The sequence below is a fragment of the Brachypodium distachyon genome, chromosome 1, assembly GCF_000005505.3.
Source record: "Brachypodium distachyon strain Bd21 chromosome 1, Brachypodium_distachyon_v3.0, whole genome shotgun sequence".
Classification (NCBI taxonomy): domain Eukaryota; kingdom Viridiplantae; phylum Streptophyta; class Magnoliopsida; order Poales; family Poaceae; genus Brachypodium; species Brachypodium distachyon.
Window position 1 is genome coordinate 14,662,812 of NC_016131.3, and position 27,705 is coordinate 14,690,516.

Consider the following 27,705-nt stretch of genomic DNA (forward strand, 5'->3'; position numbering starts at 1 on the left):
TATTCAAATTGAAAACCATTAAACCAAACTAGTGTAGCCAAAAGAGAGGACATCAATGGCAGTACTCCTCCAGTCCACTCCACTCTGCCTAAAATACTCATCTCATTACATGACAAAACAAACTAATTAAACAGCAATGTTTCGAGGGAAAAAAAAGTCCGGTCAACAAGAGATTTGACCGCCTAATTAACCAGTGGTCGCAGAACCTACTAGCAGTAACCAAGACAATTAAGGAGCCTTCTATTACGGAGCCTCCTCCTTTAACTACAATAACTCTGACGGGCGTCCGGTGAGCCGGCGGCAATGGCGCCGTCACATGAGGCTACAGGAATTCGGGTTCTCCTCGTTGAACGCGTTGTCATACGACTCCCGCGGCGGCGACGCCCGGATGCCCGGCGGGCCGTACACGAACTCCGGCGGCGGCGCCATCATCGGCGCCGGCGGGTACGGATACGGGTACGGCGGGTACCCGTAGGACACCTGCTGCGGCGGCGGCGGGAATGGCGGCGCGGCCAAGACCGGCGTGGGCGCGTAGCAGGACACGCTGGCCGCGCCCGGGTGCGCCACGTGGTAGCTCATCACGGCCGCCGGCGCCGCGTAGTACGGCAGCCCGCCGCCGTGCCCGTGCCCGTGCGCGCGCTCCGGCGCCGCGAGCGGCATCCCCTGCTCTTGCTGTGGCTTCTGCTTCTGCTTCGGCTGCGGCTGTGCGGGCTTCTCCTCGTCCTTCTGCTTGTTCGCCTTCTTCTGCTTATTCCCCTTCTTGCCCCCTGCAGGCGTCTCATCCTCTTCAGCGACGGCGGCGGCTTTGGCCGGTTCAGGCGCTGGCGGTGAGGGCTTCTCCTTCTTCTCAGAAGCCTCAATCTTGTCCTTGGGCTTCTTCGCCTCTGCTTTCTCTCCTTTCTGCTCTGAACCCTTCTCCTTCCCCAGCTTCTTCTCCAAGGTCTCCGGCGCTGCCTCCTTCGGCTCCGGCTCCGGTTCCAGCTTCTTGGCCTCGGCTGACGGGGGAGCCTCCGCCTCCGCCTGCTCGGGCTTCTTGGCCTCGGCGGCGGGCGGCGGGGCAGGCACCGGCCAGAGCGCGGCCTGCTTGCCGGACTTGAGCAGGCGGCGGACGAGCGCGTCGGCGCCCACGCTGCCGGTCACCGTCACCTTGTGCTGCGCCGCGTCGATCGTCACCTTGTAAACCCCTGATCCATCAAACCGTTAATTCGGCGAATCAAAATCCCCCCAAAAAACACGAATTTTAACTTTGCAGCCAGGGAAGTGATGAGTACCTTCGATGCTATGGAGCACCTTCTTGACCTTCTTCTTGCAGCCCTCGCAGTGGATGGACACCCGCAGCACCGTGGTCTGCATTGCAAATCAAGAGCGATTAAAACACAATGTGAGCAAATCCCGCCCTCCTCGCGAGGAACAAGAAGAAGATAACAAAAGCAATCCATCATAGCTAGAGAGTCTAGCTGATCTTCTCGCTCACCGTGTACTGCAGCGGCTCTGCTTCTCCTGACGCCATGTAGAGAGAGTGAGAGAGTGTAGCTAAGCTACAGCTGGAGACAAGACAAGGTTGGCTAGCAGCAGTTAGGAGCTTCGAGTGGAAGCTGGGGTCGCTCGAGGAGAGCTGGCTGAGCTCGACCAGCTTGTGGTGGTGAGACCGTGAGAGTGGCAAGCAGGGAAGGTGTGAGCTGGGGTCAGTCGAGCGAGAAGAAGGCCGGCCTTGCTTTGGTAGACCGCTAAACTTTTTATAACCGCGAACAACAGCCCGTAGCTCTCGCTGGCAAGTGGGCCCCAGTTTCCCGTATCGAGCACCGCGTCCAAACACGTCACCCCCGCAGCGGCGAACCTGCACTGAACCAAACCACCATGCAAGCATCTAGCCCGAGCCCCGAGCTACTCTGGTTCCCGGGAGATCGTTAACACTTTGGCAGCGATGGATGGACGACCGTGACATCGTAACTAGACGAGATTTATCGGAAAAAAATGTGTCTATTTTCCTGACGTCTGATTTTCTAAAAATGCTTAAATTTCAGTCAGAGTTAGTAGAGTAGTCGGATTAGGATTTGGATGCCATCCCAACTCAACCCATCCATCCTTCCTCTCGAATTTTACAAGACAATTAGATTTAATAGCTGAGAAATCAATTTATTTCTGACTAAAACTTAGACAACTTAAGTACATAGCAAAACCGAAAAACACACAAACTCACTGGATGAGGCACACTTTCACATCATCCGTTGGAATGAGGGAGTAAAACGATCATGATGGGTTCATAGTCCTAAGTATTTTTCTCGAAAAGACGACGTAAACTGCTTTAGAAAAATTAGAATCATCCCCGGCCTAACTTCCCAGATTTTGTTTACCCAAACAATTTTTCAGATGGTACGTTTCTGTGAATATCGACCGATCGATCGTGTGCGATCTCTGATAAGGATCCCTTCCCCTGTTTAGCCTTGAGACCAAAACAGACACACACACACACACACACACCATGTGTAGTACGTGTATCTCTTATCTCTTCTGCCTTTTTTCATTTGCTCCTCTTTTTTAGCAGTTATACAGGCAGTGACATGCATGCATTTAGATTTTATATTTCATTTATTTATTAACATTAAAGTGCTGAAAATTAGGCTGAATGATTCAAGAATTTCGATCGACCGATCCATCCATCCATGCATGCATCGACAGGTTAGGTCGGCCAGCAACGATTTAGCAGCGGCTAGCCGCGTCCGAAACGATCGAAATGTGCCTTTTTGTAACCATGGTGGTGTACACCTAAGTTTATTTGCTAACCGTAGGGTTCCTTTTCCATTTCTGCTCTGCTGCTTGGTATGCTCCGAGAGCAAGTACCGAAACAACATTGCTTGCTGGCTTTTGGGAAAATGATACTGACTCAGCGTCCGTTCGTCCGTCCGTCCGGCGTCCGAGCGTGTCATATCCGCGTAGGATTAGGTGCACCTTGTCTGAAGATTCGTGTATCAGGTTTCAGGTCGCTCTCAGGGCCTCGTACGACGATTTTCTTTCCCCTCGAAACGATGATTTTTTTTTATCCTTCCGTCTAACCAACGAAAATTGAGTACTGCTAGCTAGTAGTTGCAGGTTTCAGTATTTTGCCTCCTTGTCGAACAACGATATTGTTTTGCCGCGTGAGAAACGTGCATTAACCGATTCGGACAGTGGAGAGTCGTATACCCAGCTCTGGCACCAGAAAAGTGAGGGTACGCTTACGTACATTGATGGCCGAGTTCGATAAGAATATGCGGATTTGGATCTCCTGACTTAAAATCAGTGACTTTATGGTCACTGACAGGTGAGGCTGGGTCCACATGTCACTGACTTCAATGACTTTTAAATCAGATGACCCCTCTCCAGAATACGCACTTACTTACATTCGTACGCATGTGGGCAAAAGGCTGCAGCTCTTGTTTACGACCATAACGACCTAAGTACGTAAGGGCGTACGACAGATCGATCGAGCTATATACGTACGTACGTACACTGCGGATCCAGCAGCAAAGCGGCCCTGATCCGGCGTCAGAAAGGCGTATTTATTCTGTTTGTTCGTGTGTGCATATGTGCTTGTGCTAGTACGTCAGGAAGGAGCATATTTCTACGAACCTCACGTATGCAAGAAATTGAAGACGAAATCGTGAAGATTCCCGTTACTAATCTTCAGGAGTTTGGGAGTGGACAGTGGAGTGAGTAGATTACTTAAAAAAGGTTTTCGGTTAGGGTTTAAGGCGGTCTTGGCGACTTGGCGGCGGTACCCTAGATCGACTTGGTTTGGATGGAGATTGTCTCCTATCCACGCAAGGAGTCCCTGCGGGATTCTGGCTTCGGAGGGAAGAGCGCTAGCGCGGCTCGAACGACGGGTAAGGAAGGAGTTTGTGTTCGGAACGATCTCGGTGAGTTGGCGACGGCCCTTAAAAGCGCCGCCAGAGGGAGATCGGATCACGCAATCTCACAATCCCAAGGTGCGTACTTCGATCCAGGCGACCGATCCACTCGAACCCTGCAAAGCTCGATGGCATCGTTGGCTGGTGGGGGTGATAAAGGGGCAGCCGACGAGGCAGCTACCCACCCGAAGCCGGCCGGCGACGTCGTTCCCGTAGCAATGCAGGAGACGGAGGTGGAGCGGGCGTTGGCAATTGTTTCCAAGGAGAAGGGTAAGGCGGCGGAGATCCAAGCCGTGACAACGCAGTTTCTGTTAGATTAATCCAGAGTTGAGTTTGTTTAGGACATGTATGTGTGGTGATGAGCACGTCATGTCCGAGTCTAGATAGGTTAGTAGTATGTGGCTAATTAGCAGCAATACTAGTAGGTTATGGTTGGAGTCCTAATAGTGTTAGGAGTTGGTTTTGGTGTGCATATATATACATGCATCAGGATCAAGCTTGTAATGTGAGTTGGAAGAAAGAAATAAAAGAGAGAAATAGAGAGCACGATACACGCCCTTGGCCAAATAATCTTGTGATCGTCTTGTGCGTGTGCGTCTTCATGTGATTGATCTTTGGCAAACCCAACATTTGGTATCAGAGCGAGGTCCAAGATTTGAAGACGCGCTTGCCCCGGGGAGGTGATGTGCTAGCGCCTCGGGGCGGCAACGGTGGCGGAGTGGTGTCCGCGGATTGGATCAGGCAATCGGTGGCTGTGCGGTGGAGCGACGTTCAGCAGATCAGATAGGACTATCGTCGCAGTGGACCGATCTCCTAGTAACGAGAGATCATCCTGATCGTCGGAAAGTACTCGACATCAGGTCAAGCTGCGTATGTACGTCCAGGTCAGCGTCTGTGAGTCGTGGTTGTGTCCAAATGCTCGTCTGTGTGGGACTATGTTGCAGCGGAAGTGCGTCACGGTCGAAGAACTGTCCGGTGAGGTGTATCACTGAGGGTGAAGACGTGTGTGCAGACAAGGTGGCGGGTGTCATCTGTGTGTCTCGATGAGAAGACGGAAGCTCAAGCGTATAGTGGGGCGGTGTACCAGTGAAGGTGAGTCTCTTCAATGAGGACATGTCTCTACGTGGAGCTATGGGTTTAGCTAGCGCGTATTGCGCTAGGTGTGGACGGAGGTGGAGCGGGCGTTGGCAATTGTTTCCAAGGAGAAGGGTAAGGCGGCGGAGATCCAAGCCGTGACGAGGCAGTTTCTGTTAGATTAATCAAGAGTTGAGTTTGTTTAGGACATGTACGTGTGGTAATGAGCACGCGTGTCTGAGTCTAGATAGGTTAGTAGTACGTGGCTAATTAGTAGCAATACTAGTAGGTTACAGTTGGAGTCCTAGTAGTGTTAGGAGTTAGTTTTGGCGTGCATATATATACATGCACCAGGATCAAGCTTGTAACTTGAGTTGGGAGAAAGAAATAAAAGATAAAACCCAAATAATCGTGTGATCGTTGTGTGCGTGTGCGTCTTCATATGATTGATCTTTGGGCAAACCCAACAGTTTCCACGTGCGCCGGAGATTCTGAACGCAGGTCCTAAGAAGTTCCTTGACGATGATGGTCCAGCTCTTGAGGACGACATCTTAGATCTAGATACTGAAGTGGAGGAGGAGCAACTGGTGGTTCTATGGAACATACTGAGTAGGTTCTACTCTTTACGCCGGGCGAACCCTGATTTGCTGCTGCCGGAGTTCAAGAGGAAGTGGCAACTGAGGGCGGATCTGAAGTTTAAAGTACTTGATGACAACTTGTATGTGCTGACTTTTGAAGCAGAAGGAGATTACAATCACGTCTTGCGTGGAGGACCGTGGACTGTTAGAGGAGAGGTGCTGCTGGTCGCGGCCATTGATGGGACGGTGCCAATTATGGAGATTCAGCTAACTCAACTTGCCCTCTGGTCCAGAATCTATAATCTCCCACCTAACGTGCAGACACAACGTATTGGCCGTGCATTGGGTGGCAGGCTGGGGAACGTCCGTGAGGTGGACGTTGATGCCTCGGGTCAAGGAACTAGCGATAGCTTGCGGGTTTGCGTTTATGTGGATATCCAGAAGCCACTGAAGCAGGAGGTGTCTGTGCGTGTCAATGGGCAGATGCGTGCTTACCCGGTCAGGTATGAGCGTCTGCAGGATATCTGCTTCCATTGTGGTTTGATTGGCCATGCGAAGAACGACTGTTTGAAGGAAAGACATGGTGAAAAATCTCTGCTCCTGGATTCTAAGCTGCGTTGCTCGCCATTACGCAAAGGAGATAGGAAGGAAGGGGTGATCCGAGCCGAATCCAGTGCTAGAAGGAGCCTGATGACACCGTTTGGTGCTGCTATGTCCTCATCGAGGAGTCGTACTGGCTCGTCTAATGGGGCAGGTTGCCGGCTGCGTAAGGAGGCGGCAGAGGCTGCGGAGGAACTGTCAAACAAAGTTAACGATCTTCATGTGTCAGGGGGCGAGCAGAAGGAAGTGGAATCACATCTGGATGTGGAGGATACAAGTAAAAATAAGAGTGAAGCTAATCAATCTGGAAAGAAGGCTCCTTTTAGGCGTACTAGCAGATCTGGGAAGGGGGAGAGCCTTAATGAACCAACCTCATCTGACATGATCCCACCTTTAAAGGAGTTGCGGAATGGGATGCAGAACATGGGGGATGATACCAGTTCTGCCACGGAGGACTCGTCACTGCCGCTGAACCAGGGCAGGAAACATACTGCTGATGAGCAAGAAGAGATCCCTATGGACACGACAAATAACAATTTGGCGCTGATCGTGTACTCTGATGGCTTGACCGGAGGGGCTACAAAGAAAGATAAAATGGACCCGGACGTTAACCCAAGGAGCAATGGCGGAGGGAACGTCAAGGAGCGTCTGCCGAAAAAGGCAGCGACTAGTCATGGGGCTACCAGCAATCTGACGGGCCCGTCAGAGCCAATGAATTGCCTAAGCTAGAACTGCTGGGGGATGGGGAATACCCGGACAGTTCGAGAGCTTGTTACGCTTGCTAAAGCGAATCATCCCAAGATAGTTTTTTTGTGTGAGACTAGACAGAAAAAAGAAAAGTTGAAGCGTCTTCGTGGTCGTTTAGGTTTAAAGGGTTTTGATGGTGTGAGTAGCGATGGCCAGAGTGGTGGTCTCGCCCTTTTTTGGCATGAACAATTATGTATTGATATCCAGTCTATGAGTGAAAAGCACATTGATGCGTATGTGAGGTGTTCCCTGAATGATGATATGTGGCGGTTGACGTGTGTCTATGGGAAACCGAGAGCGGAGGATCGCCATCTTATGTGGCAGCTTCTACGTGATCTAAAAGTTCAATCTGATCTTCCTTGGCTTGTTTTGGGTGACTTCAATGAAGCAATGTGGCAGTTTGAACATTTCTCGAAAAGGCTGCGAAGCGAGAGTCAGATGCTTGCTTTTCGTGATGTACTGGAGGTTTGTGAGTTAGATGACTTGGGTTTCTCAGGCTTGCCATACACCTTTGATAATAGACAAAGGGAACCAAAGAATCTTAAGGTCCGGCTGGACCGGGCTGTTGCTAATTTCAATTGGCGTCTGCGTTTTCAGTCTAATTCGGTTAAACACTTGATCTCTCCTTGCTCTGATCATAGTGCTTTGCTTGTGTGTGTGGATCTTGATACTGATCCAGGCGCAGGCCGGAGAAGACAGCAATATGAAATCATGTGGGAGAGGGGTCCAGCACCGCCGGAGATTATTGAGAACGCGTGGTGCAAGGCGGGGCCAAAGCACGACTTGGGTGAGATTAATGGGGCACAGGCCGGAGTTATGGGTTCTTTGTCTCTCTAGAGCAAACACAAATTCGGCCATGTGATCCGTGATATTGAAAAGTCTAGAACTAGGCTTGAGGAGCTCAGGGCAATGAATGCCGAAAGGCAAGAAATTAGACGAGAAGAAGACCACATGAACGAATTGCTTTACCGTGAGGAAATGCTGTGGCTGCAGAGGTCCCGCATTAATTGGTTGAAGGAAGGGGACCGAAATACGAAGTTCTTCCATGGTAAGACTGTCTGGAGAGCTCGCAAAAATTGTATTAAGCAGCTACAGGGCGCTGATGGTATAATTCATACAAAAAAACATGCTATGCATGCGCTCACTACGGATTACTTCCAGGCTCTTTTTACTTCTGATCCGAGCATTAATTTTCATGAGCTTGTTGGTATTACTCCTGAAGTAGTGACGGCGGATATGAATGAAGCTTTGTGCCAGCCTTTTTGTGATAAGGAAATTGCCGACGCTCTCTTCCAGATTGGCCCTCTCAAAGCTCCCGGGATAGATGGTTTCCCTACGAGTTTCTATCAGCGGAATTGGCACATCATGAAGGACGAAGTGATCGGCGCCATGAAGAGGTTCTTTGATACCGGTGAACTACCGGAGGATGTCAATAATCTGTCATTGTGTTGATTCCCAAGGTTGACCAGCCTATGTCCCTTAAAGACTACCGACCAATTAGCTTATGCTCGGTTTTATACAAGGTGGTTGCTAAGTGCCTGGTTAATCGTCTGCGGCCTTTATTGGGAGAGATGATCTTCCTAAATCAGAGTGCCTTTGTTCCCGAACGTATGATTACTGATGATGCATTGCTGGCCTTTGAGTGTATGCATTTTATTGATCATGCAAAGACTGAGGAGAATAGCTTTTGTGCATATAAGCTTGACTTGTCCAAGGCTTATGACCGAGTGGATTGGAGATATTTGGAGTGCACGATGCAAAAGATGGGTTTCTCGCACATTTGGAGGAAGTGGATTATGACATGTGTGTCCACAGTGCGATATTCAATTAAATTTAATGGAACCATCTTGGATTCGTTTGCACCATCTCGCGGTTTACGGCAAGGTGATCCTTTATCCCCGTTTCTATTTCTGTTTGTGGCTGACGGACTGTCTACTCTCCTTCGACAAGCTACCCAGCAAGGATCCATAACGCCTGTCAAGGTGTGTCTTCGCGCCCCTGGGATCTCACATCTGCTCTTCGCGGATGATACTTTGCTATTCTTTAGAGCTACGGTCCAGGAGGCTCAGTATGTTAGACAAGTTTTGAAGACGTATGAGCAGGCGACGGGGCAGCTTATTAACCCGGAGAAATGCTCTATCTTGTTCGGTGCTTCTTGTGCGGAGATCAACAAAACTGGTGTCCGCGATGCTTTGCAAGTGGTCCAGGAAGGTTTTGAAACTAAGTATCTTGGACTCCCTACCCCGGAAGGTCGGGTGAATAAAAGTAAATTCCAGAATTTGCAGGCGAAGATGCAGGAGAGGCTATTGCAGTGGGGAGATTCCTATTTGTCGGCCGGGGGAAAAGAGGTTTTGATCAAGGCGGTTGCTCAAGCTCTTCCTACCTATATCATTGGTGTGTTTAAACTTCCTTTTGCTGTTTGTGAGGATTTAACACGGATGACTCGCAATTATTGGTGGGGTGTGGAAAGTGGCAAACGCAAGACACATTGGATTTCATGGAGCCGCATGTCCCAGCCGAAGAACATGGGTGGAATAGGCTTTCGGGACATGCGTATATTCAATCAGGCCTTGTTGGCACGCCAAGCTTGGCGATTGTTGGAGTTCCCTAAGAGCTTATGTGCGCAGGTCCTTAAAGCTCGGTACTATCCTGATGGCGACTTGATGGATATTGTGTTTGTCGGAAATGCTTCGTCGACATGGCGAGCTATAGCTTATGGCCTTGAGCTGTTGAAGGAAGGCATTATCTAGCGTGTTGGCTGGGGTACTAACATCCGAGTGTGGCGTGATAACTGGAACCCCCGCGAAACTCACCTTAAACCTGCCAGTTTAAAAGGTCGTTGCCGCTCAAGATGGGTTGCGGATTTCCTAGATGATAATGGTCGCTGGAGTTTCTCCCGGTGGATGTTGACGCCATATCGAAGTTTAGGCCAGCGGTGAGGAATGATGGCGATTTCTATGCCTGGCACCCGGAGAAGACTGGTATCTTTACCGTGCATTCTACTTATAAATTGGGTCTCCGGCTTGCATCTTATGATCCGAATACTCCCACGTCCAGCTCCTTCCCTGATGGTGCCTGGCCTTGTTGGGACTTAATCTGGAAGAGTGCGGTGCCGCAGAAGGTACACATCTTTGCTTGGAAGGTGGCGACTGCCTGCCTTGCTACTCGAGTTAATAAGAAGAAGAGATCGCTGGAGAAACACGGTACCTGTACCATTTGTGGGAATGGCGAAGAAAATTCTTACCACGCTCTGTGCGAGTGCCCCCATGCGCGTGTGCTGTGGATTGCCATGCAGGAGTGCTGGGATATCCCGGATGCTGTTCATGGTGATGCCCGATCTGAATGGCTGTTTATTCTGCTCGAGAATGTAACGGGTGCAGATATCCCTCTTGCTGCTACTGCTGCTCCGGAGGATTTGGCATGTCCATAATGAGTTCACCCATGACAAGTCTCCGCCGCCAGTCCCTGCGTCTAAGTCTTTCCTGGAGAGCTACGCTGAGTCGCTGTTGGCTATTAAGCAGTTTCCTAATACTGATCACGGCTAAAGGAAAGGAGATCGTGTGTTTCAGCTCTTTGAAACCTGTAAAACGGCGAAGGCATTTGGATGAGGAGGAGTTGGCATGGCAGAAACCGTCGAGGGCTGGACCAAACTTAATGTTGATGGAAGCTTTGTCGCTGAAACCGGAGAAGCAGGTACGGGCATGGTCCTGCATGACCACCCGGGGCGCCTGTGTTCAGTGATGTACGCTATCTTCAAGCCTGTCAGGATGCTCTCGAGGCGGAACTGGCCGCATGCATGGAGAGGCTTGCTCTCGCCCTGGAATGCACGACGCTACCGATAGTGATGGAGACTGATAGTTCTCGGTTGGTTTCTCTTGTCAACGCCAGGTCTCGTGATCGGTCCCGGTACCGCAGTTTTGTTGAAGAACTGAAGCGTCTGCTCGCAATGCCAAGGAAGATTAAAATCACCAAAGTTCATAGATCTCAGAATAGGGTCAGTCGTGATCTCGCTGCTTTTGCAAGAACTAGCCGACGTACCAATTGTTGGCTCTGGTGTAATCCGCTTGTGGAGAACACTGATGTAACCCATATCTGAGTAATGAAATTTCCCTTCTCGCAAAAAAAAAAGAGTGAGTAGATTACTTCATCGATCGTACGTTTGCCATTTAACCGCGCAGCAGGCAGCAATAAATCTCTCGACGCATCTCCTCAGGCCTCAGCACAGCTCCTGCCGCGGCAGGCAGGCAGCGGCAGAGTGATCGATTAAATTAGCAACCACACCGGTCCGCAATGAACAACAACCACACCAGGCCAAGCCCTTCAATCAATCAACCAGTCTAACAGCAGGTGCAGGGTACAATTCCCCAGTCTCCATCATCGCATCAATATGGCTCCCACAAGACACAACGAGCGAGCGTTTGAGACGAGACAGACTGAGCCACGGAGGAAGTGATTCGGAGAGAAAAAAGAAATTAAATGAATTGAAACGGTGGTCTACGTGACGTACGGCCTGCCAAATTTTTAAGCACCTCTGTCCTCACTCACTCAGGGCCGCCGTAATTATTCCTTGTCCAAGAGCAAAAAAGCTGCGCGCACGTCTGAATGCATCTTTATAGTATCTCCTACGGCGCACTCTGCAGCATCGTTCGTACTCACCACAAGACCACAATTCAAGTGCTTGACGCCAACCGTAACCTGGTAACGGCCCAGCTGGGCGACATGGCTCAGTCACGTCACGGGTTCGGAGTAGTGATTATGTACAAATTTACTATTCGGTTCCGAGTTTGTTTGAACGGAAATGCCTGAACGTGGCTTTTGCATAGGCAGTCCTGCTTGGAACTCTTGCTGAGTGCTGACACTCCCCTATTCCTCCGGCCGTATGTAGCCTTTCACCGGAAATGTTTGGGCAGAAGAAGAACTCAAGGAAAGAAATACAAAGAGCAGCAGGGAGCGCACTGACGAACAATGCGACTAGCGATTGGGTGTAGAGCACTAGCTGTTACTAGTACAAGTTCGTTAAGACTAACGACCATTGCATGGTTCACGGAATTCCTACCTAAACCCTTGGACCGATCATGAGTCACTGCCCACGATCTATCGACCCAAAGACGGCAAACAAGGTGGACGTCTGGATCGATCGTGTTGGTCTCTCTCTGGGTAATTGTTAATCACTCGATCGATCAAACTAGTGACTCTTCACACCCGTGCAGTTGAGATTAAGGCCCTTTCTCTTTGGATCAAAGGAATTTTGGAAGAAAAATAGAGGATTCTAGCCGTAAGAAATAATTCTTACACATGGCCTTTCAATCATAGGACAAAGAAATTTCATAGGATAGGAAGTTTTTCTCCGAGTTTTGTAGGAATCTAAGCATGAGATCCAACTTGAAAATTGTCTTTTAAAAGTTTCAGTGCAATTTGGCTCTATCTCTCTCCTCTCTTACTCCAATTAAGTATTATTTAATCTCCAAATTCCTGTGTTTTTCCTATATAACACCCAAACACTTCTTACAAGTAACTCATGTGTTTTTTATTCCTGTAGTATTCAACATGTCAGGACATTCCAATCCCACATTTTTCCTATTCCTATGTTTTTTGAACCAAAGAAACCCCAGTGGGGTGAAATATGACGGGACCAAGGACGGACGGATGAATATTACGGCCAAAAGCAAAAGTTGCTGTACTACCAGTACTCGTACAAACAAACAAACAGGCTGCGGAGCTGTTTTGCCATCTTTTTCTTCCTTTCTTTCTCTCTGAATGTGTGCTCAAAGGAAAAACAAAAGCTTTGATCGGCCTGCCTCTGCCTAGACCAGCCAGCTAGCCGGCCGGCCGAGTATCACACCTACACCTGCAATATATGCCGCGGTAAGTGTGCCGAGCCTTTCACCATAGAAAGCAGGGCCTCCGCCTCCAATTAAATCGCCCCCTGCCGGAAATGCCTGCGGTGTGTTCCTGCGTTGCTTCACTCAAATCAGCTCACTATAGCCCTCTGCTGGCCTCCCTGCCATTCAAAAGGCTCGGATCTGAGGAGGTCCTTCCTTCAGGAAAGAATAGAATAGGATCGAAAGAAATGCAGGGCATGTAAAACTCGCGGGGCGCTCCACCCGTCTCCAGGGACAGTAATCCATGACGTGTAACTCGGTATAGCACGCAGGCACGAGTAGTATAGGACTCTCAGCAGCAGAACGGAAGCACTGTGTGCATAGTAGCCTACTAGCACCGGAGAGGGGCCTCTGAGCTGAGTGCTGAGGAGGGGTGTGACACAGGCAGGCTCCCGGCCGTGTGAGCCATCACTTGTCTTGTCTGTGCCGCAGGCGTCAGGCGGCAGGGATCCACTGCCACAGCAGCTGCCTGGTGTACACGAGTGGCATGATCCCGACCCGGATCCGGCAAACCGCGTAAAGCCCATGGCCCAGCATCTCCCCCGCGCGTCAAATCCTGTCTCGCGGTTCTCTCTTCTGTTTCACGGCCTCGGACAGTCGGACTCGGCCTGTCCGTTCGTCAGTCTGGGTTCCGTGAGATCCGGCCCATGAAACGAATGGGATGAAAGCCTCGTCAAAGCCCACACACAGCTCATGCAGTTACTCCCCTCAAAAATAAAAATAAAAGCTCATGCAGTTACTACCAAGTACTAACCACCAATCGTGGCCCACCGCTGATATTTCTCTCTCTAATGGCGTCCGACACCGACACGCCGCGCCCTCCGGCGGGGCTCGCCCCCGCCCCCGTCCCCGCCACGAGTGCCGCGCCGCTCGCCGCCTTCGCGTCGCTCTTGGCCGCGCGCCGCTTCGGGGCGGCCAAGGCGAAGCTGCCGTCCCTCCTCACCCCGGCCCTCCTTTCCGTCCCCTTCGCGGACCTCGCCGCATCTACCCTCCCACGGGGCGCTCCCAAGCACGCCGTGGCCGCGTTCCACGACATGCTCTTACGCGCCTACGCCGACTCCGGCGCGGCCGTCCGCGCCGCCGAGGCGCTGGACGCCACCGTGTCCCGCCTCGGCCGGCTCGACCCGCGCTCCCTCACCTCCTCGCTCCTCTCGCTCCGCCGCGCCGGCCAGCTCCCCGCCGCCGCCGACCTCCTCGGGAAGGCGATCGCCTCCTGCCCCGCCTCCGTCACGCCGCTCTCGGCGTCCGTCGTCGTTGACGGCTTCTGCAAGTCCGGCAGCGTCGACGACGCCCACGGGCTGCTCGACGAATTGCCTCGCCACGGCGTGGGGCTCAACGCGTGCTGCTATAACTCGCTGCTCGACAGCTACACGCGGCAGAGAAACGACGATGCGGTCGCGGGGTTGCTGAAGGAGATGGAGAACAGAGGCGTGGAGCCCACGGTCGGGACCTATACGATCCTTGTGGATGGTTTGTCGAGAGCCGGCGATATCAGCAAGGTTGAGGCTGTGTATGATGAGATGAAGAGGAAGAATGTCGCGGGTGATGTCTACTTCTACAGCGCAGTCATCAACGCGTACTGTCGGGGTGGGAATGTCCGGAGGGCGTCCGAGGTGTTTGACGAATGCGTCGGCCATGGCGTCGAGCCGAATGAGCGCACGTACGGGGCATTGATCAATGGGTTCTGCAAGATTGGGCAGATAGAGGCTGCGGAGATGCTGCTGGCGGATATGCAGTTGCGAGGGGTAGGGCATAACCAAATTGTTTTCAATACGATGATTGATGGGTACTGTCGCCATGGCATGGTGGAAAAGGCGCTTGAAATAAAGGCGGTCATGGAGAAGATGGGCATTGAGTTGGATATCTATACGTACAACACGCTCGCATGTGGGCTTTGCAGGGTCAATAGAATGGAAGATGCCAAGAAGCTATTGCATATCATGGCTGAGAAGGGAGTTGCGCCAAACTATGTCAGCTACACTACGTTGATCAGCATCCATGCCAAGGAGGGTGACATGGTAGAGGCAAGAAGGCTGTTCCGAGATATGGAAGGTAAGGGGTCAAGACCAAGTGTTGTGACCTACAATGTCATGATTGATGGGTACATCAAGAATGGGAGCATCCGTGAGGCCGAGCGATTCAAAAAGGAGATGGAGAAGAAGGGGCTTGTCCCAGACATATACACTTACGCGGGGCTTGTTCATGGGCACTGTGTCAACGGAAAGGTGGACGTGGCACTAAGGCTGTTTGAAGAGATGAAGCACAGGGGAACCAAACCTAACGTTGTGGCATACACGGCTTTGGTATCAGGTCTGGCAAAGGAAGGGAGATCTGAGGAGGCCTTCCAGTTGTATGACGATATGTTGGCAGCTGGATTGACTCCGGATGATACTCTATATTCTGTGCTTGTCGGGAGCCTTCACACGGATAGTAGGAAGGATCCTCTGCCAAGAACAACGTAGGGTTTGTTTGGCAGCTGTTATTAACCGATTATACCAGCAGGGGATTAACCCAGTCCTCCCTTGCACGCGTTACTGTGAACACCAAGGCTGGTCATTGCGTCGTCATCATGTCCTTGGCCAATGTGCTATGAGAGTTCGGCATTGTTGCCAGGCTGAGGCAGGAGTTTAGGAAGGCTGGTACCAACTCTGTGGTAGTGCTGCACCAGTCTGGAATACCATCACCTGGAGGAGGGGCTCATGTGAGGGCTTGGATTTTGTCGTGTTGACTGCTTAAATCATATGAGTAAATAGAAACCAACTGCCTTACTATTTTTTTCAAGGTTTTAGGGACATGTATTTAGATGTATTGAATGATTAATGTTATCTTGACCGGGTACTGAATGAATTGGTTATGAGATGAGGTGATTGCCTAGTTTAGTCCTTGTCAAGGCCTTTTTATTTACTTCTGACAATGGAGTTCCTGAGAATGAATTGGTAATGGAACCTGAGATGACATGCTTAACTGAAGAAATATGCCACACCATTTTTACCCAAATGATGCGTGGATAGATAATGTTCTGTTTGGCAACAAAAAGATTGATTTAAAGCATGTATGGAAATATTTGTCTTAACACTGCATTTCTAAATATAAGGTATGTCCGTACACATGATTATTACAAAAAAGAAAGCAATTCTTATACTCCCTCCGTCCAACAAAAGATGTCTCAAGTTTGTCAAAATTTGGATGTATTTAGACATGGCTCAGTGTATAGATGCATTCAAATTTAGTTAAAGTTGAGACATCTTTTGTTGGACGGAGGGAGCAGTACACATGACGTCTAACCCTGACAAGATGTCGGAACACGGCACTTCAGCTTGCTGATACTGGTATAATATGTGTATTAGTACGCTTGCAAGTGTGCTGTGCAAGAGAGTTTGGCTGCTCCTGATCTAATGTATATATTTATCGAATCCATGTCAATTTATTTACCAACTTTTTGTGTGATCCACGGAACAATGCTGAAGATTCACCAGCATGAGTTTGAGTATATCAGGGGTCACAAATTTATGCTTGCATTGCAGTCTGTTGTTCGGTATGAGCATCATCAATCTTGAGTTCTTGGTCTTGGGTCTGCCTGGCTTGCTCTGTTTCGGCATTGCTCTGCAAGAGAAGCAAATCGTTGCAGGATCTGGTTGGACAACACTAGGTCAGTACTTTATTAGAGAATCACCACATAAATTGCTAACCTCCTCTAAATTTCTGAATGGAGTTGTGAAGCTGTCCTTCTCTTCCTGGATTGCAGACCTGATCTGATTGATATCCTTGAAGCAAATACCATAACATGATGTCAAAGGGTTCAGGGATACAAAGCCACAAGGTCAAAGGGTTGACAGAAAGAGAACTACACACCGATTTCAGGTGCTGCACTTCAGAGTTGAGCCCCTCCTTCGCCTCCAGAAGCTCCTACAGTTAACACAATTGTCAGCACTGGACATAAGATTTCTGGTACCTCCTCTGTCTGGCTCATTGTTTCACTCGATAACACGCAGAAGAATCGCATGCCATCGCTTCAGAGAGAATGGAGAGTTCAAGAAAACAGTATTTATCGCAGCGAAGCTGCATCAGCTGGGTTACTCACATTCTGGCATGTCTTGACCTGCGCCTCGAGATTGGAGCGCCAGGTTTGCACCTCCTGAAAAGCAGAGCCCACACCATGCTCATGCATCTGATCACCAAAACAAACAAATCCCCAACCAAGTCTACTCTCTGTGTCTGCTAAGCCAAAGTCAAACACCGCCTATGTAAATGAGTCACAGAGTTTTGCCCTTTGTATACACATACCAGTTTGAGGCTCTGGATCCTGCCCAGCAACTCCCCCTGCGACGAGGTCAGCTCCTGCAACCATCGGGCACACACATAATAATCAAGCAAACCACCAACCAAACAGAGCCAAGCAACAGATGATGTAAACACGAAAGGCGAAAGCGTGGCCTGACCTTGATGCGCTCGTCCAACGGCTGGAACCCGGATAGTCTCTGCAGATCAAGAAGAAGAGCAGCGCACCAGCACAAAAATCAAGAATCAAAATCAGACAACAAGAATCACTCTGAATTCTGGAGCCAGGCTTGGATTCCCGGCAGTCATCGAGCGTGTTACCGGGCGAGTTGATGACGACACCGGTGCCGGAGCTGGAGATGGAGCCGGGGCGGTGGCGGCCATCTGGGAGGGGGTTTGATCGGACGCCGGTGTAGGGTTGGACTGGAAGAAGACGGGCCGGGGGCAGCGTGTTGTGGATCGAGAGCGACGCTGCTGGCTTTGTACTGCAAGCCCGAAGCCATATTTGTTGTTTCAAACGTACGTAAGCAAAGTTGTTGGGTTGTCGATGGGTTGCTGCACACACTTGCTGTCTCCCGCCTTCGAAGGCATGTCACGGAGTACGTGACAGAAAGTTCAATTCCCTCACCCTACGCTTTTCAGCCCAAGAACCCGTGATCCGCCGCTGGGAATCGTCCCAAATTAACTACAAATACGGCCGTGTTCGGCTTAGATTCGACTGACACTTGAAATCAGAAGTTGAAACATAAACATGGCGCTTTCATGCTGGGATGGGACTGAGCATATACATAATCACGGAAAAGCTGTATGGCTTTCAGCTGGCGCAATCACGCAGCGTCCACTTGGGCACAGCCAGGCTTCCTTTTTTTTTTCTTCCCATTCCCATCTGTGGAGAATCTGTGGCGATTGAAAGGAGTTGCAAACTTGCAATGGCGCCGTTTACCTGAATACTTGTAGGCACGTACGCCCAAGAGGGCGAGACCACCTGAATAAAACGTACCTTTCCTAGAAACCGTGTTGTCAAACTTTTAGCGTTGACCAATATAGCAGGAGTAGCATATATCCTAGTATAACAATACGGGCTTCGCCTGATATTTAAGAAATGAGCATTAAATCGCAGTCGACGTTTCAGAGTCTTTGGATTAAGACCTGATGGTCATTCTCATTCTCACATCTCCCACTTGCTATCGTTGCGTTGGATTAAGATCCAATGGTTAAACATGTCGACTGATTTCTAACTTAAAAAACAGGCGACTTGTCAGTAGCAAAACAGTAACAATTTTTATGTGAGATTTGTTCATCATTCTATTTTACATAATAAAAGAGTTTCATTAATTCCCTCCTTATAAAGTACTACATACATAAGTAAGTGCATACGTATACACAGTTACATCACACACGACGCATCATCACTACTGATCTGCGCTTATTTGTATAAGCCGCACAACCTAAGCTAGCTCGGCCAAGAGCAAAGCTAGCTGAATGCCAGCGGGCATCATTGCATCAATCATCGATATATATCGACCCGTCCATCGAGTACTTAATTAGCAATACTATGAGAATGGCATATATAATTGATCCTCCTCTTCGTCTCTCATCATCCATATCGGCGAATTGAATGGAGTCTCAGACGTCGACGACCTTGAAGTGGTTGCGGTTCTTGACGACGACGTCGTACATGTGTGTGGATCGGAGCGCGGCGAAGTCCCGGGGCAGCGAGATGAGGTCGACGCCGCCGTCCCTCTTGTGGAGCTGCACGACGGCGCGGTCCTCGTAGTAGCGCTCCCACCCCAGCGTCCCCAGCCGCCTCTCCAGCGCCTCCAGCGACCTCATCGTCTCGTTCGCCGGCACGTACACCAGCGCCTTCCTCCGGTTCCCTCCTCCCGCCGCCGGCTCCTGCTCCAGCTCCATCACCCCGTCGTTCCTGAACACCCACACTCCCCCATTCGCCATTAGTTTCTCCAAATCAATCCTTGATATGATCTTCGATGGAGCTAGAGCTTGCTGTTAGATAGTGTAGTGAAATGTGCTGCAGGAGGTTCTTGGCTGCCCCTGATTTGCTTCTGTTGGGAGGTATAGCCATGAGTTTATATATAGGCCGGCCGGAGATGCTTGCATGGCATGGGCACGGACGGACCGACGGCGCTTGTTCAAGTTAGTTATGCGATCGATCCATGGAAAAAAGTCAGGCAATCATGAAGAATATATAATATCTTAGCTTGTGAACGCCGTGACTTCGTAGTTTGTATGAGCATCAATCAATAAAGCTAGCCGGATGGCATTTCGCTCGGGAAGAAAGAAATAAAAGAGGAATATATAATATCTGGGGAAGAAACAGCATCGGCGGGGGTCGTTGTTGTTTAATTTGCATGGAGGGGATTTGTTGCACCAATAAGGCAAAGAGGGCGTACTAGCGAGAATGTTCCAAAAGTTTTTTATGTGTAAGAAAATTGTTCCATGTTATCCTCCCCAGCCCAGCCGGAGGAGCCCGGGGAGGAGCCCGGAGAGGAGCCCGGAGGGGCCGGCAGGGGTTCGCTGTCGCACGAGGCTCGCCGGCTTCCCGTCGCTGCCACCCTGCCCGGCCGGCCGGCCACAGGAATTGGATGCCGATGTTCTGGGGAAGGAAAGGAAAGGAAAGGAAAGGGTGAACGAATGGGTTCAGTTTCCAGTTCGAGCAAGTGCGCGTCAACACCGGGGCCACGAGGGGGCCGCGCGTGAAAATATGCCAAATCCGACCCCCCGGGCGACGGGGACGGCCCAGATTCTTGAAAGCGGCCCGGCCCGGCCAGGGCGTGTGAACTGGCGAAAAGGTTTGCCGGCCGCCGATGCGGACTGCAGATTGCTGCTGCTGCTGGAAGCCTGGAACACACATGAACAGCACGCTGCGTGCACGTGAATTGGAAATATGCATGAATTTGGCTGCGGAGACGCATTCTTGACTTTATTGGAAGAAGAAGTTGATGGCCCGTGGTGGGATGATAAAACACTAGTACTAATGTTCTCCACGGAAACGTAAATGTTGCTGATGTTCTTGGCAGTAAGCATGCGTGGTCAAAAATCAGAAAAATACACTTTAATTTTCCGATGAAATAAGGCGTCCTTCTTTAGGAAATGGCAGGACGATTTTGGTTTAATTTGATCTAGGTAAAGTTACTCGTTAGTTTCCACAATTTCTAGAGATGCTCGCTATTTCTAGAGGAACCTATTACAACTATATTTCAATGTTACCAACAGACGAGCAAGCGCATCTGGTGTAGTGGTATCATAGTACCCTCCCACGGTACTGACCAGGGTTCGATTCCCTGGATGCGCAAATTTTTGCTTCGTTTTTCTTTATAATCCAAAGTCATCTCTGTGCTTTGTTTTGTTTTGTACCGTGGCCGTTCATCTCCTGTCAAAACCAACAAATCAGTTGGTGATTTGCGCAATTTTTTACTTCATTTTTCATCTCCTGTCAAAACCATCAACCACAACAATCACTTGGTGCTGTGCGCAATTTTTTACTTCGCTTTTCTGTAATCCAATTGTGTTTTGTAGCCTGGCCGTTCATTTCCTGTCAAAACCATCAACCACAACAATCACTTGGTGCTGTGCTTTCTTTTTCATTCGAGATGATACATGTACTCCTTTTTCTCTAGATGAGATGTGCTTATTCTTATCGAGGAAAAGGAGATGTGCTTATGGTATCGTCGTAGTCAATCCGAATCCTGCTAAAAAAATCCAAGCCTTCCATGCTATACATGCATAACATATCCAAAGCCTTAAAATTGCTCAGTGATGACTAAGTTCAGCATGGAACGTAGAAAAGCATCGGAGCAAGAGCAACCGTTCATATTGCAGTTGCAGAGAACATACATCACAAGAGCTTACTAACAAAATGTATTGGTTTAGCTTACATCAGAGTGTTGCAGTATTGGTTTATCTTAGTGAGATGATTTCGTACATCCTGGCACAGGATCTTTGGTGAATGATTGGTCGACCATACTCTGGAAGTTCAAATGATTCACCACAAGCAATTGAGTACAGCCTGATAACTACCTGAGAACCAAACTTTTCTACTAGGATACTTTGACAGAGACGAGGCTTCCGCTTTTCGGATTCCATCTTTTGCTCGCACTAGGCGGAAAAACTGCACGATCCAACATGGTGGAAGAACCGCACAGGTATCGCTGGGTACAGAGGAAGCACATCTTTCAGCACTGCAGACATGCCACACCTGAAAGCAGAGAAACTGTGTAAGTAGAATCACAGGGTTCAAAACAAATGTTTCATACAAAGTGCTAGAACCAGGGAAAAGAAGAAATAAAGATATATAGATGGCGTGAGTAAATCGACTTGCAGTGGGCTCACAGAACAGTTTACTGCACAATCAGTGACATATAGTCATATAAAACAGGGAGTACCAGTGCTAGATCATCCATGAACAGGCAGTTAAGATATGTAGTTTCTCATGGTGGACGGCAGCCTGTTGGTAACTGACTACAGCAGCTCAGGCCAGCCTAACAGCTTCAAAATGGTACAGTTACAGGAAATTGTGGATCTATATATCATTACCTAAAACCTGCGGCCCAAATTCTAGTCCACTACCTCTACTCTATGACTGGGTGACTAAGCACAATAAGTTGATAATGAAAACAAGTTACTCCCTCTGATCCTAAATTCTTGACTCAAATTTGCCCGAATATGGATGTATCTATTGTTAAAAAGTGTCTAGATACATGTAATATTTCGACAACAATTTAGGATCGGAGGGAGTACTTTGCAAGGCAGCAAACTCATGGTAACAGAATGGCCAAGTTAATCAGGTTGGGGTGTAGGAGTAGTATATGTCAACAAACAAAGAGAAAAGACCATAACAGTGACAACACTACCTATATCAAAAATGCTCAGCACTACATAAACTCTTGAAGTTCACATATTGATGAAGATTGCTGCAACAGGTAGAAACCCAAGCCTTCATATCCTAGTCAACAGGTCACAATGGCAAGCATAACCACCGATCTTTTTACAGTCGAGGTAGATAGACATTAATCAAGGTTGCCAAACAGAAGTATTGAGGGTGGTAATTTATGTGGTCCTATTGGGTATAACAGACAGAGTACTGTCAAATTGAGGTGTAACCATATAAGTAGAACAATTGCAGCCTCATAAACTACTTTGCCTGGTTGATTTCACGCAATTCTGTAAACAACATGACCTCCAAATAACCTGATACAAATACACTCTGGAGTCACAGAGAACCAATTCGCATTGAGCCATCTCACCACCAATTAACCATTCAATACATCCAAATAATTTGGCCTAATACTTTGGACAAAATAGTGGCAATACATTTGGTTTCTAAATTCACTCATATGATCCAACCAGTCAACAACCAAGCCTCGGCCCTCCTCACCTCACATGAGCTCCTCCTCCTTGCGGAGGTACTCGCCGGCGTCAGACTGGTGCAGCACGACGACGGCGTTGGTATCAGCCTTCCTGCAGTCCTGCGCGCCCCTGGCGGCGACACCGAACCCGAGCGGCACGTCGGCCATGGACATGACGACGACGCCGTCCCCCGACTTGGTGTTCTCGGTGATCCGCGCCAGCGCGGACTTTGGGACGGAGTTGCCGAAGAGGAAGGAGCGCTCCGTGTCGGGCTTGAGCCAGACGCGGCGGCGCGCGTGGGCGGCGAGGAGGTCGAGCGCGTGGACGGTGAGGTGGAAGGCGCCGCCGTGGGTGAACTTGCCGATGGGGGTGCCGACCCCGGCGAGGCGCGTGCGGGACACGGCAGTGGCGCGGCGGACGAGGGACTCGGAGGCGTAGTAGACGCGGTTCTTGTGGAGGCGGAGGCAGTAGCGGCCGGGTTCCGGGTCGGGCCCCTCCACCGAGGGCCGCTCCAGGAGGTGCTTCAGGTTGGGGCCGGTGAACTTGAAGAGCTTCTCGAAGACCTGCGTGGTCTCCTTCTCGTCGAGCGGCCGCATGGCGGAGGCGGCGGCGGAGTTCGGGGGCGGGAGCGGCGGTGGAGGTTGGGGACGGAGGCTAGGGTTTAGTTGGGTGTCTTTTTCCCGTGGTTTTATCGGGAGGGCGGGCAGTTTGATTATTGGTCGTTCGATCGGACAAATCCTACGGCTGATGGCATCCATAGCATAGCAATTGTACGGTGAGTAGTGAGGTCAGGCCGTCAGGGTGTGTGCATTCGGTTTGATTTGAATTCAAAGTTTTGTCGACTCAAATTTACTTTGGATGGATTTCAGCCAAACTGAAGCTGCGGCCTGGCACGCCGGCCGTCGAAGAAGAAGAACAACGGCGGTAATGTCTTCGGGCCGAGGACTACACATTATTTTTTTTCGAGCAATATATGCCACATACTTTCTTCGTCCCATATTAAGTGTCAAAATATTACATGTATTTAGACGCTTTTTAGATATATAGATACATCCATATTTAAACAAATTTGAGACACTTGATATGAAACAAGAGGAGTAGTTTTTTTTAGACAACAGATTGTTTTATTCGACGAACAACCTGGCTAGATATACGAAGACCATCCGACGAATGGCGGAACCACACACGACGTCCCACATCAGCGATGAGGAGCTTCTGGCTAACTTATGGGCATCATATCGGAGCTTCTAATCTCATGACGAAACACACACTCACTAAGACACGGGGGGAGTAGTTTTGTTTAGAGAATATACACACCACCTCCGGCGAGCCAGGAGGCCCAGCCAGCACAAGGTGCGTGGTCCAACTAGTACCGTGGTCCAATTAGTACCTACCTGCCACTCAGCCCAGGAGCATGGCCCAACGTACTCTTTGTTTTGCCATCGCTTGCAGACTCAACCCAAAGGCCCCAAAAGTTTGGGCCAACAAGCCCCAATGCCCATGTACATATTGCTGGATTTGCTTTGTCTCTTTTTATCATGTGGGGCTATGCCTGGGCAAACCCCGGGTTAGGCCCGGTTTGGGCCGGGCTTCATAAAAGCTGACGGCCAAACCTGAAGCCCGAGCCCGGCCCGGCCCGAAACCCCAGAAAAGGCCATTTAAGCATTAGAATAATTATTTCAGAATAAATAAATGATTTTGTGTATCTATTTTTCCTAAAAAAATACTCGTTTTTAAGTAATTTCGGGCTTGGTTAGGGCTTTTAGGCCGGGCTTGGGACTGGAAAGTGAGGCCCGAGCCCGGCTCGAGACGCTGAGCTTCAGGCCGGGCCGGGCCACCCATGCCAGGTATATGTGGGGCTAGTTTTGTTCAGGTATACAAGTGGGATCATTCGCTCAAAAAAAATGCAAGTGGGATCCCACTTAAGTCATTTTTCTAGTTCATTTGTGATTTGTTATTTCAAAATTATGACTTAAAATTTGAACTAAAATTAAAAAAAAAACAAGAAGTGGGAGTGGGACTTAAGTGGGATCCCACTTACTTCTCTAGTTTTGATACTTCCTCCGTCCAACAAAAGATGTCTCAAGTTTGTTAGAATTTAGATGTATCTAGATATGACTTGGTGTATAGATGCATTCAAATTTAGTCAAAGTTGAGACATCCTTTGTTAGACGAAGATATGAAAACTAGTAAAGTAGTACTTCCCCAATCCATAATAAGTGTCGTTGATTTAGTACAAATTTGGTGCTACAAACAATTGTTACTAACTTGAGTTGTGCCCGATGTTAGAAACAGTGCGGGGCGTGCCCCTAAGCTTAATTACCTGCATGGGCGTTGAATTGGTCTTGGTATATGCTTACCACATGCTGTTTTAGATTCCAATCCATCAGATTCGAACAAAGCATGCACAATATATATGAATGCATTTCTTTCTGCCATTCCTTCGTGCCCAACTTGGCATACGCAGGACGACGGTCCGGTCCACAATTATGATTGTGAATTCGATTCCAGCTGGTGGATCGGATAAAGTTCAAGAACGTTCCGATTATATACGTACATAGATAAATACTCCGTAGATAGTTAAATACTCGGTGTGCGATCGATCAGTGGGAGCAAACTGTGAGGAACAATCTTTCATCAGAAACAACCTAATCGTGATCTTATACAATTCACCAGTTGAACCACAGAGATGCTAAAAACTTAAGTTATTTATTCCTAGGTTGATAATTGTACACCCAATTGTAGAATTGTATAAGTTGGATCAAATGTGCTAGGGCAAAGCTGTTGCATTTCTATATTTCGCCCTTTGCATCAGATGCGTGCCCATCCATGGATGCATATGCAGCCCGGCCGATCATTGACTCGTTGCTGACAGTGGACCCCACAGACCTCCTATATATACCATCACTGAGCGCCGGCCATGGCTGGCAATGGCGCACAGGGTAATGGAGCTGACCCTGGTGTCAGCCAGCGACCTCAAGGACGTGAACACGTTCTCGGACATGGAGGTGTACGCCGTGGCCACCGTCTCCAGCGACCCGACGACGCGGCAGCGGACCCGCACCGACCGCTGGGGCGGCACCGACCCGTCCTGGGACCACCACACGCACCGCTTCACCGTCCCGCCCACCGCCGCCGACGCCGCCGTGTCGGGGGCCACCCTCCGCGTGCTCCTCCGCACCGAGCGCTTCTTCAGCAGAGACCGTGACGTCGGCGAGGTCATCGTCCCGCTCGCCGAACTCCTCGACGGCGCCGGCGGCGCCGCCACATCGTCGCGGTGCGCGTCGTTCAGGGTGCGCAAGGTGAACTGCGGCGCCGAGCACCGTGGCAAGCTCCGAGTGTCCTACCGCCTCGGCCCTATCGTGGTGCCACTGCCGATGCTCCCGCCGGGCCACGACTATAGCTATGGCGACGGTCAGTACTACCACCGCCCGCCACCGTACTACTGGCAGTACTACGGTTATCCTCCTCCGTCATACTCCAGTGGCTACCCAGCGCCGCCGTCGCGCTATCCTGTGCCGTACTTGGGAGCGCCGCCGCCGTACGCTCGCACGCCGGCGTCGGGGAAGAAGGACGGCAGTAGTAATTACGTCGGGCTGCTTGGGGGGCTCCAAGGAGGCATTCCCCGCGGTGACATGCGCATGCTGTCGTCGTCGGAGACTACGCCGCCCTCGGCGGCAGCGGCGGCGGCTCATGATGCCGGTAACGAATCCACCGCGGCGGCCACCGCCGCTGATGGGGCAGGAAGGGCCGCCGCCGATGGCGCAAGGGCCGCCACGCAAAAGATTTGACATGCATGCCTAAGTACGGACGCAGACTTTGTCAAGATTTCCCGAGTCCTGATGAATGAAGCTTGAAATAAATGTAAGCTAGCTCTAAGGATTATCTGATCTAAACATGAAGTACAGCTACAAAAGAGATGTAAAAAATATCTTGATCGAACGGCATCAATATCGTCTGAGAAGTTGGGATGTGTACTCATGGAATCGTCATGAAAATGCAGTATCGAGAGTAAGCAATGCTTGTTTAAGACTATTCCTAGATGCATGAACTTAATTAAGTTGGACACTCTCCTAATTGCAAAACGATACAAAGTTATTTGCACTCATCGTAGACTTTTGTCGATGACACGCCGGACTGGCCTATTCAACTCAGGTGGAGTTCAGACTTCAGACCATCCAAGTGGCACGCTTTGGGCCTGCAGGGATTGAGACTCAAGAGGGATTAGGGGGAAACTGAACTAAAATTCATATTCATGGTTTCCTGTCGATCCTCATTGGAAAATACATAACCGAACTAGCCCTTAGGGAGAAACTGTGTTGCAAGGGCAAAAATACAGCTTCATGTTGTGGTAGGACGTAAAAAATACGAATTTTTTGTTAAGCGATGAAAAACAAATTTCAGAACAAGTCGAGGGACGAAAGAAATAATTATCTCTTAAAACGGCCACCAGAGATATTTCTAAAGAAAAAGCTCTGAATGAAAATGAGATTCGCACATTCAAAGGTTCGATCATACTCCCTCCGTTCCATATCAAGTGACTTTCTATTACATGTACCTAGACACATTTTAGGCATAGATACATTCATATTTGATCAAATTTGAATCACTTAATATTTTAGGCATAGATACATCCATATTTGAACAAATATGAGTCACTTAATATGAGACGGAAGAAGTAGAAAATTTTCACATATCCAAACCTGGCATCTTTCAGCAACGAGTAACCATATAAGAACAGGGGGACCGGAGCCAGACCAAGATACTGGCATCTGTGGTACGCAAATAATGGACTGAAGAAGAAGAGCAGACCTCAAGTTTGCCGAGCATCAGATGCTGCCAAATCTTGGCCTCTGCACATTCTTAAAGTGACTAACATAATCTTCTATAGACTTCTATTCTGTGGGGAAAATTTGTGGCCTGTGGTTAGTTGGGCCTTTCTGTCCGAGCAACTGGCCCACACAAATTTTCCTAATTTGTGAAAAAAAGGAAAATTGTCGCAGGACACCGTTATTTTTTGGTTTTGCCAAAATACACCGTCCCAGTACCATTACAATTTTATGGACATTTACTAGAACACACTGTATCGACTAAAATTGGGAATTTTTCATTTTTACTTGGGCGACGACCATCTTAAATTTGATTCTGAACATTTTTTCCTTTCTACGAATCAATATTTGACATCTGCTAGGGTTCGCTGTTTGTTGAGGTGGTCTAATTCGTTAACAAACCTTGTGCCTTGGATTCCCTTTATTTATCGGATTCAGTTTATGTTGCATTCTGCAGGAGAGA

At 49.4% G+C, this 27,705-nt stretch overlaps 6 protein-coding genes and 1 non-coding gene across 7 annotated transcripts; 3 read left to right on the forward strand and 4 right to left on the reverse strand.

Annotated features, from left to right (window-relative positions):
• LOC100839349 (heavy metal-associated isoprenylated plant protein 35) lies at positions 1-1,724 on the reverse strand. Its single transcript, XM_003559768.4, has 3 exons — positions 1,475-1,724; positions 1,272-1,347; positions 1-1,184 (listed from the first exon to the last, which is right to left on the reverse strand). Exons 1-3 carry the CDS (start codon positions 1,508-1,510, stop codon positions 313-315), a joined length of 984 nt encoding a protein of 327 aa, XP_003559816.1. The 5' UTR covers positions 1,511-1,724; the 3' UTR covers positions 1-312.
• An 11,819-nt stretch (positions 1,725-13,543) lies between these two features.
• LOC100838064 (pentatricopeptide repeat-containing protein At2g32630) lies at positions 13,544-15,647 on the forward strand. The gene has a single exon (XM_003562429.4). The coding sequence runs from the start codon at positions 13,560-13,562 to the stop codon at positions 15,228-15,230; it is 1,671 nt and encodes a 556-aa protein (XP_003562477.1). The 5' UTR covers positions 13,544-13,559; the 3' UTR covers positions 15,231-15,647.
• A 159-nt stretch (positions 15,648-15,806) lies between these two features.
• On the reverse strand, positions 15,807-17,559 carry LOC100839957. The gene is made up of 7 exons (XM_003559769.4): positions 17,368-17,559; positions 17,208-17,246; positions 17,053-17,106; positions 16,850-16,903; positions 16,621-16,674; positions 16,458-16,532; positions 15,807-16,371 (listed from the first exon to the last, which is right to left on the reverse strand). Exons 1-7 carry the CDS (start codon positions 17,428-17,430, stop codon positions 16,276-16,278), a joined length of 435 nt encoding a protein of 144 aa, XP_003559817.1. The 5' UTR covers positions 17,431-17,559; the 3' UTR covers positions 15,807-16,275.
• A 793-nt stretch (positions 17,560-18,352) lies between these two features.
• LOC100838362 (flowering-promoting factor 1-like protein 5) lies at positions 18,353-19,221 on the reverse strand. The gene has a single exon (XM_003562430.4). The coding sequence runs from the start codon at positions 18,997-18,999 to the stop codon at positions 18,673-18,675; it is 327 nt and encodes a 108-aa protein (XP_003562478.1). The 5' UTR covers positions 19,000-19,221; the 3' UTR covers positions 18,353-18,672.
• A 1,067-nt stretch (positions 19,222-20,288) lies between these two features.
• On the forward strand, positions 20,289-20,359 carry TRNAG-CCC. The gene has a single exon. It is a non-coding gene; the product is annotated as a tRNA-Gly (tRNA).
• Positions 20,360-20,841: 482 nt separating this feature from the next.
• LOC100838663 (60S ribosome subunit biogenesis protein NIP7 homolog) lies at positions 20,842-23,094 on the reverse strand. The gene is made up of 2 exons (XM_003562432.4): positions 22,442-23,094; positions 20,842-21,262 (listed from the first exon to the last, which is right to left on the reverse strand). The coding sequence occupies exon 1, from the start codon at positions 23,007-23,009 to the stop codon at positions 22,443-22,445; it is 567 nt and encodes a 188-aa protein (XP_003562480.1). The 5' UTR covers positions 23,010-23,094; the 3' UTR covers positions 20,842-21,262; position 22,442.
• Positions 23,095-25,327: 2,233 nt separating this feature from the next.
• Positions 25,328-26,448, forward strand: LOC112269871 (protein SRC2-like). Its single transcript, XM_024457291.1, has one exon. It carries the CDS (start codon positions 25,344-25,346, stop codon positions 26,202-26,204), a length of 861 nt encoding a protein of 286 aa, XP_024313059.1. The 5' UTR covers positions 25,328-25,343; the 3' UTR covers positions 26,205-26,448.
• Positions 26,449-27,705: the final 1,257 nt, after the last annotated feature.

Excerpts from the sequence above, each read along its gene's own strand:
- LOC100839349 (XM_003559768.4), bottom strand. The coding sequence starts at position 1,510 with ATGGCGTCAGGAGAAGCAGAGCCGCTGCAGTACACG. Across the intron at positions 1,348-1,474 it reads CAGAGCCGCTGCAGTACACG|ACCACGGTGCTGCGGGTGTC; the intron begins GTGAGCGAGAAG and ends TTTGCAATGCAG. Across the intron at positions 1,185-1,271 it reads GGTGCTCCATAGCATCGAAG|GGGTTTACAAGGTGACGATC; the intron begins GTACTCATCACT and ends TTGATGGATCAG.
- LOC100838064 (XM_003562429.4), top strand. The coding sequence starts at position 13,560 with ATGGCGTCCGACACCGACACGCCGCGCCCTCCGGCGGGGCTCGCCCCC.
- LOC100839957 (XM_003559769.4), bottom strand. The coding sequence starts at position 17,430 with ATGGCCGCCACCGCCCCGGCTCCATCTCCAGCTCCGGCACCGGTGTCG. Across the intron at positions 17,107-17,207 it reads CGTTGGACGAGCGCATCAAG|GAGCTGACCTCGTCGCAGGG; the intron begins GTCAGGCCACGC and ends CGATGGTTGCAG. Across the intron at positions 16,533-16,620 it reads AAGTGCAGCACCTGAAATCG|GATATCAATCAGATCAGGTC; the intron begins GTGTGTAGTTCT and ends ATTTGCTTCAAG.
- LOC100838362 (XM_003562430.4), bottom strand. The coding sequence starts at position 18,999 with ATGGCGAATGGGGGAGTGTGGGTGTTCAGGAACGACGGGGTGATGGAG.
- LOC100838663 (XM_003562432.4), bottom strand. The coding sequence starts at position 23,009 with ATGCGGCCGCTCGACGAGAAGGAGACCACGCAGGTCTTCGAGAAGCTC.
- LOC112269871 (XM_024457291.1), top strand. The coding sequence starts at position 25,344 with ATGGCGCACAGGGTAATGGAGCTGACCCTGGTGTCAGCCAGCGACCTC.